This window comes from Danio aesculapii, chromosome 2 (assembly GCF_903798145.1).
Source record: "Danio aesculapii chromosome 2, fDanAes4.1, whole genome shotgun sequence".
In the NCBI taxonomy this organism is placed as follows: domain Eukaryota; kingdom Metazoa; phylum Chordata; class Actinopteri; order Cypriniformes; family Danionidae; genus Danio; species Danio aesculapii.
In genome coordinates, this window is record NC_079436.1 from 37,062,839 (window position 1) to 37,071,750 (window position 8,912).

Here is an 8,912-nt window from a genome sequence, read left to right on the forward strand (position 1 = left end):
AAATCAACATAAGCCTATTGTTAACTGACTTGACTTTGTTTCTTAAATAAACAGACATAGAAAAAATTAAAAACTCTTTAATCTAACTGAATACTTCCTGTCACATGATGAATTGAATTCACACAGATGTGTAACTAGGCTAACTAAACAAAATAGACAAAACATTTGCTGTGAATAAGCAAGAAACAAACAGATCAGTAAACCACCTGCCTTTATTATATTTAATGTTTAATCTGGGGTCAAGGTCATATCACTATCAGCTGCACATCACTCATCTATTATACTATCAGCACAATAAACCGTATGGCACAGCTATCATATTTAGTTAATACTTCTGTCTTGGAGCAAAGTTCTGCTTTTATAGTAAACACTGTACACAAATAGCTGATGTATTAATTTTACTTAAGCATGTCCTGCCCACCTACACGTCCAAAATTATAAAGTCTGTCAGTCTCAGTCTCCTTTTCACAAAGCTACTAATTTTTACCCGAGTAAGTTCGGCTTTAGTTTGAGTATAGGTTTTTATGTGCTCAAGAAAGTGGGTTTCATCAACATGGTAACTTACTCTGAATTATTCTGGATTAGATATGGCAAACCCAAACTGGACCAATCAGATGTGAGTAAGGTTAAACCAACCTAAACATCTAATGTAAAAAAAGTCACTTCCAGTACCAATCTATCTTTTTTCCTCCCAATTAAAGCCTTTTAACTCTGCATTTTTGATAATGCAATCAAAGTTAAAAAACTTTAAATCCATTGACTTTCATAGTAGGAAAAGTAAATATGAAAGTCAGTGGTTACAGGTTTTGTTTTGCGTTCAACAGATGAATGAAACTCATAAAGGTTTGAAACAAACAAGTAAAGGGTGAGTAGCTAAGAATCCATCCATGTATTTTGATCTGCATTTTGAAATATTGTATAAAAATGCTTAATGTAAATGTCAAAATACACATATATTTGAAAATGCAGACAAAAAACCTGATGTGCACAGCTGAGTAGGATAAACTTTTTATCTGATAAGAAAATATGTACATAAACTACGATGGAAACACATTTGATGAATAAATTCCCATCAAAAAATATCATGTGGTTTAGTTTAGTTTTAACAGGTTATGTGATAAAAATAGGACAGATGGGATGTCATTACTGAACAAACCAGCTGAATGACTGTACTGTAAAATATGTGAAACATTGTTTGGTCATTCTAAACTGTCTTAGCCAACGTCTGTCATTAAAGTGGTTTAGTATTATTACCACCCAAAACGGTTTCTTCTTCTTGCTCCTCCAAAAGCCACCCTGCGTTTGTTGGGTTTCATCTTCATGTTTTGAGGTGCAAGTCATTTATTATATAAAAATAAGGCCCACGGTGGCTTCTCCTAATGAAGCAAATGACATGTTCTTTTTGATGCCAGTTTATTAGGAAGGGAAATTTTTATTTGCAAATGTTTTATGTGATGGTCTAATTTTGTGCAATCTAATTCACATACGGATGGAAACATAGCTAATGTTGACAGAATATTCAATTATGGGTGTAATATCCCTTTATATCTGTCATCTTTTTCACCCAAACAACTTGTTTCAAATCTAAGATTATTTCTTTTGGTGAACACTAAATAAAAAAAAAATGTTGGTAACCAAATGATTTATGGTAATCTTTGATTTTCATAGTTATTTGTTTCCTACTGTGGAAGTTAATGGTTACAATTTTCCTTTTGTTTTGAAAAAAAAAAAAAAAATAGTAAAACTCATCCAGGTTTGGAACAAATGTTAATTTTTGGGGGCAACTAGCATTTTAGTAGCTCTTAATGAATTGCAGAGTTTGCTTTGTGTTTGCGACACAAAGAGTAAAGAATTAAGGCTTATTTAAATTTAATCTGTAATCAGTTATTGTACAACAAATAATTGGTAGACTTTCATCCTATGACAATAATATCAAGGCCGCGATGGATCTTCAGCAGTCAGATGGCACAGCATTCACAATCCAAATCAGTGCCCTCATAAGTTTCACAGTTTACAGGTTATCATGAGGACAAAGACACTTTTTACTAGTCAGAATAATCACATAATTATGGTAATTAGATGACTCGTGTGCGCCTTTAGTCCCAGCTCAACAAAATCACATGAATATCCACCATGAACAAGCAGATTCATGTTAACTACACCAATAACAAGGGCTGAACGGCATCTTGTAAAATGTGAATTGGCACTGTTTTTGACAACTTACGACAAATCCACTGTTTCAGCATTTTATCCACATCTTTCTCAAAGAAGGGTGTGGACCACTTGTAGTGTCTACTTAAGCCAGACATGATCCTAACTGTGTTTGAACAAGGACAATGTCTGTTTGTTCTACGCCCAGTTCTAAGAACATTCAATAAGCTCTTAAACACACCTTTAAACACAAATCCACTTAACGGCCACTTTATTAGGTACACCCGTCCAACAGCTTGTTCATGGCAATTTTTTAATCAGCCAATCACTTGGCAGCAACTCAATGCATTTAGACATGCAGACATGGTCAAGACAAGTGACTTTGAACGTGGCATGGTTGTTGGTACCAGACGGGCTGGTCTGAGTACTTCAGAAACAGCTGATCTACTGGGATTTTCACGCACAACCATCTCTAGGATTTACAGAGAATGGTCAGAAATAGAGAAAATATCCAGTTAGCGGCAGTTCCGTGGACGCAAATGTCTTGTTGATGACAGACGTCAGAGGAGAATGGCCAGACTAGTTTGAGCTGATAGAAAGGCAACAGTAACTCAAGCACTCGTTACAACCGAGGTATGCAGAAGAGCATCTCTGAACACACAACACGTCCAACCTTGAGGCAGATGGCCTACAGCAGCAAAAGACCACACCGGGAGCCACTCCTGTCAGCTAAGAACAGGAAACTGAGGCTACATTTCACACAGGTTCATCAAAATTGTACAATAGAAGATTGGAAAAACATTGCCTGGTCTGATGAGTCTCGATTTCTGCTGTGAGATTCGGATGGTAAGGTCAGAATTTGGCATCAACAACATGAAAGCATGCATCCATCCTGCCTTGTATCAACGGTTCAGGCTGGTGGTGGTGGTGTAATGGTGTGGGGGATATTTTCTTGGCACACTTTGGGCCCATTAGTACCAGTTGAGCATCGTGTCAACACCACAGCCTACTTGAGTATTGTTGATGGCTATGTATAACCACAGTGTACCCATCTTCTGATGGCTATTTTCATCGCACCATGTCATAAAGCGCAAATCATGTCAGACTGGATTCATAAACATGACAATGAGTTCACTGTTCTCAAGTGGCCTCCACAGTCACCAGACCTCAATCCAATAGAGCACCACGTACATCAACATTCTATAAGGAATTGCCATATTTGGGGGGAAAAAAAAGTTCAAAACAGACTGTTTTATACTTCAAAGTTAATGATTCTCTGAACTTGTCATTTATATTTTAGTATCAGAAAGTGTTGTCAGTTACAGTGCTCAGCATATATTAGTACACGCCACACAAATCTCTCTTTTAAATTCATATTAGTAATAGGAAGCTATACAATATTAGATTTGTGCATACATTAGATTAGTCAGTACTGAAGCCAAATCTGGAGCTTATCTAACAAATTAACTTACGATAACGATCCAAAAACTAGTACAGCCAAATTGATATGTTATAGAAAAATATTAAATACAAATTTATAAAAGAGGAAAAATCAAGAGAAGAAAAAAATAAATGAAAATTTTGCTGAAATTTCCTATATTCACTGAGAATTAAATATAAATATTCATTTTCAAAATGGGGTATACTCAGTTATGCTGAGCACTGTATGTTCATTTGTGTTTTTAAAACTAATGATAAAGCGTCTTTCAATTATTATAAATAAAGTATATTATCATCATCATCATTAAGAGCGTTTATTTTACAGAAAATGACAATAGATCAAAGGTGATTCTTGGCTCGCCGGGGCCCCACACAAAACTGAATAGAGAAGAGAAACTGTAAAACTAGAACTGAAACTGAATATAGAAACTGTACAGAAAAAAGCAGAGGGGGATGTGGGCCTTCCATAATTTACGGCATTTGCCTGCCCTACCTGTTGACTAGCAGCACCTCTGAGGTCAATATAGACCATTCCATGTTTTCAGGCCTTAAATATTGAGGCCCGGGCAATTCCTAAATTTTAAATAAAAAAGTCTTAAATGAAAAGACAATGATATATTGTCTATGTTTACAGGAAAGTGTGATGAATGACAGGCTAGACTCTCCTACACAGGTTTTTCTAGTATCCAGTTTCAGTTTATATAGCTATCTAAAGTTAAATTACTGTTGTGGAAGCAACATTAGAACCAAAAACATTTGCCAAAGACATTGTGTTATGCAAGACATGTAAAAGTACACCAAAATAGATCTGTGGAGACAAATAATGCACACATATGTCTCACCTGAACTAATAAACTCCCACTGGAACTCCCATTTGATGTGTATGGGCTGGCCTGCGCCTAGGTGGGGTGTGTCCAGTGAGAGAGCAGAACCTCTTTCAATGAGGAACTGCCATTCATTTTCACACAAGACTTTCAGGTGTTGTGATTTCTGCTGGATTATGCCTTATCATGGAAACCTCAGTGCCTTCACTCCTGTTGGTTCTCTGGCTTAAGAATGTGCTGAACTGGGTGCTGGTTGTGGTGCTGAGGCACTACATGAGCCGGACTTTCTCTGGATTTTTCAGCATTTCTTTAACATTAATTGACAGCCTCCTGAGTTTGGTCCTCACTGCTATTTTCTACCTGGAAGACTTCAACATCTCAGGCTGGCACATCACAAGGAGCCACATATGCCTGCTGGCTCAGATCGCATGCCTCATCTATGCAGTGATTAACTGGCCAGTGTTTCTCCTTGTAGGACTTGATAACTTCTGGACACTATCTTCAAGCTCAACAAACACACAGAAACTGACTTACGTTGCTGGAGTGGCTCTGCTTTGGATTGCGGCGACTCTGTATGTTTTCTGGACGCCCGGTGTTGTTGTATTATTAGGGGATGATAATGAGAATCCCCAGTGTGAGATGTTTAGCAGCGCTCAGAGCTCTCAGGTCCTCGTGGCGTTGCTGATGACGACCACCTGCGTCATTCTGTACTCGTACGCACCGGTGGACAAATGCAGGGCTCTGCGCGCCCCCGAGCAGCGCTGTTTGCTTTGTTTACGGCGGGTTATGCTGACGTTCATGAGCACGTGGGCGCCGTTCCCCGTACTGTTGATCGTGTCTCCGCTGCTGCAGGTGGAGATGCACGCGCTCCTGCAGGTGAATGTCTTCTGGCTGTGTTTCCTCAACAGCTTCTGTGTCGCTTTGACTCTGTGCGGTCGCTCTTTTGCGCCCAATTACACGAAAAGCGACACCTTCACTGACGGCTTTTGTTCCTGGGGCGTTAGCTGTTCATGCGGAGCTGAGGAGCGGGGTTATGGACAAACTGGAGCCACTAAACAAGTTAAAACACTCAATATCTGACCGTGTATGGTCTGAATGAGGATTATCTGTTTGCTTGTTTGCGTTACAGTAATAAACACGTATTAAATGCAATTTAAATGATTTCCGCAGGGTTGTTTGCAGTGCGTTAGGAAATATGAAAATAAGCAAGCTGAAAATAAGTAGGACAGATTCTGGACAGTATGAGGTCCAGGGAGCAACTGCGGGGTGCGCTTCACTGATTGTTATGTCTGCTATAGTTTATTTATCTTTATATGAACTGACTAACTTATAAAACACACATACATACATACACACACACACACACACACACACACACACACACACACACACACACACACACACATATATATATATATATATATATATATATATATATATATATATATATATATATATATATATATATATATATATATATATAGCCCCCTTTGAATTTGTTTCCTTTTTTATATATATATTTCCCAAGTAATGTTTAAAGAGCAAGGACATTTTCACAGTATGTATGATATTTTTTCTTCTGAAGAAAGTTTTATTTTTTTTATTTTGGCTAGAATAAAAGCAGTTTTTAATTTAAAAAAAACACATTTTAGGGACAAAATTAAACGATTAAATGAATCAAAGTGAAACTACACTGGCATGATGGATGATTTTGTCATTAACAGAAAAACAAAAATAGGCTGCGCTACTATTTTATCTTCATACAGTTAACAAGACATTGCTCGTGAATATTTTACTTTTATTTAGGCTCAGTTTTTTTCCTATTTGTTTTGGCCGCTGAAGGGAATTGGTCTTTAACAAAATTTTACCTCAAATGTTAGTCCTATTCATTCTTCTTCGTTTATAATTGAGATACAAATTATACCAAACAAAAATCATTCCAAAAAGACTCAATCTTTCAATAAAAATATGTATGAAATTGTGAAAAAATTACCTCACGCTTATGACAAATTGGCAAAACAAACAAAAAACAGGTATGCCTAATAGGATATTTAATGTAAATAAAAGAACCACTTTAAAAATACAAGAGTTTCCCTTGTGAGAGAGCAAATTGGTGTGCTTTGATGCGCAGTCTGTCACACTTTTTATTCAGGTCATTCTGACATTCTCATATAAGACTATTAAATGACTATTAAATAGACTATTATATATTCAAAGCGTCTATTGACATATGAAAATTAAGCATTGAATGTCTGCCATTACATTTTATGAAATGATACCCTAAAATTGTGATCTTTCTGATAATAGCCTACAGCCTGTAAATGTGTAGGCTTATGAGTTAACCGCCAGTAAAACTGAGACACTGCACACTTCCCTTTCACTTCACAATTGTGAGAGGAAGTTTATTTTTTTTTGCAGAACCTAATATGTTGTTTTCAGGACATTATCTGAGGTAAAAAGACCTTAATTTTTAGAGGAGGGGCGATGGATGATTTTGTCATTAACAGCAAAAACGGTTTAAAATAAGCTAAGCTACTGTTTCATTTTGTATACACATATACATATATGTTAGCATGTTTCTAGTATGGATTGGCATGTTTCTTGGTAGGCGGTTGATAGGGTGTTCTGAGTGGTTGCTAGGGTGTTCTCAATGGTTCCTAAGGTGTTGCAAGGGTGTTCTGAGTAGTTGCTAGGCGATCGCTAAGGCATTGCAGTGTTGGTATGAATTAGCATGTAGCTAGCATGCCTCTAGTATAAACTAGGATGTTGATAGCATGAATTTAACATGAATTAACATGTTGATAGTATATTTATAGTATGAATTAGCATGTTGCTAATATTATTAGTATGTTTCTAGTATGGATTGGTATATTGCTAGTATGTTTCTAGTAAGATTAGTATGTCTGATAGTTTGCTTCTAGTATGGACTGGTATGTCATTACTATGTTTCTAGTATGGATTGGTATGTTGTTAGTTTGTCCAATGTAAAGTCAATGGCAAGTTTTTACAATGGAAGTCTATGGGACAGTTGCTAGGGTGCAATAAGTGGTTGCTAGGGTGTGGCTAGTAAGTTGAAAGGTCATCAGTGGATGGCAGATTGGTAGTCTGAGTTAAAGGAGTCCAACCTTAAGTCTGTATGACAGTCTGGTGCAAAGCTATGAGGTCACAAACTTGGTCTAATGCTAAAGTTTGGAGGTTTGGAGTTAGTTTGGTGGTTGTAGTATGAACGGTCTAGGAGGAGATGCGTTCTTAAAATAGTCTAAGAAGACGGAAGAAGAAGAATATTAAGTTTATGTAGTATAACAGTATGTTGGCTTTCTCAAGCCACCATAATTAAAATAATAATGATAAAAGGTCGACCAGGTGGTTACGATGTAGGATGATTTTAGTCATTCATAGAATGCAAGGTAATGTCTACTGAGGGACCACACACTACAGGGGCAAAACAAAATGAATACCTGTGGCTCATTAAAACAATGACTTTCTGCCTGTTTATAAGGCTGTAACAATGTCGTGAACGTTACAGGGTACTAATGAGTAAACTATCAGGAAAATGAAAGGAAATTGTAGATCAAATTCTAATTGGACGCAACTGTTTTGAAATATATTTGTACTTTTTTTATTTCCACACATTTACTTTACTGAAATGTCTGATTTGACAAGAATGCCCCATTTTTAAACGGCAGTTCTTGTGTAATCATAATAGGGAGATGTAAAATGTGAAAAGAATAATGTTGGGCAAACTCTACAAGTGATTGTGAGCCAATTTCAACAAGGAGAGCAAAAATTAAATGTGTTATTTAAGAATGTTTACAAGCTGTGCAAGATTTTCTCTTCAGTGTTTGAATTTTCAGTAGTGAAAGTTAAACCACACTGGGCTGAATTAAACTGAACTTCAACTCTAAAACATGAACTGACACAGTTTCAGTTTACTAGAACTTCTGTGTGAAGCTGCTTTGACACAATCTACATTGTAAAAGCGCTATAGAAATAGACATGAACTGAACTGTGAAGGAATTCCTGTGAATGTTAAACTTGCACCCAGCAGGCTACTAAGAAAATTGACTACAAAATGAGGATTTGATTTCTGCTAAGCTCCTAACCAAACAATAACATTTCCGTGAATGCAAATAAACTGAAATCATAGAATGAAGCTCAGTGAGATTACAATTCTGTATAGATTCTTCCCATCTAACCGGTTCATTTGACTTCCTGATAAGCTATTGCCCTATAGGAATATTTACATTAAACAACAGACACAACAATTACATTCTTAGACAACCCTAAAGGGATGAAAATGGTCAATATTTATACTCACCCTCGCACTGTTTTTGTGTGACTGTCTTTAGCTGAACACAAAATAAGGTAAATATTTAACCCTGTAGAACAAAAAAAAAAAAAAAAAAAAGGAACAGTTTATGCTTTTTCAGTCTACATCTCCAAAAGTTGCTTCTGCAAAAGTTAGCTTTATAATTACAGTTCTGTAGTTATGGTTTT

The 8,912-nt window shown here is 36.5% G+C and overlaps 1 protein-coding gene across 1 annotated transcript; it reads left to right on the forward strand.

Annotated features, from left to right (window-relative positions):
• The first annotated feature begins 4,536 nt into the window (after positions 1 to 4,536).
• Positions 4,537 to 5,581, forward strand: gpr160 (G protein-coupled receptor 160). The gene has a single exon (XM_056467423.1). It carries the CDS (start codon positions 4,602 to 4,604, stop codon positions 5,493 to 5,495), a length of 894 nt encoding a protein of 297 aa, XP_056323398.1. The 5' UTR covers positions 4,537 to 4,601; the 3' UTR covers positions 5,496 to 5,581.
• The last annotated feature ends 3,331 nt before the right edge of the window (positions 5,582 to 8,912 follow it).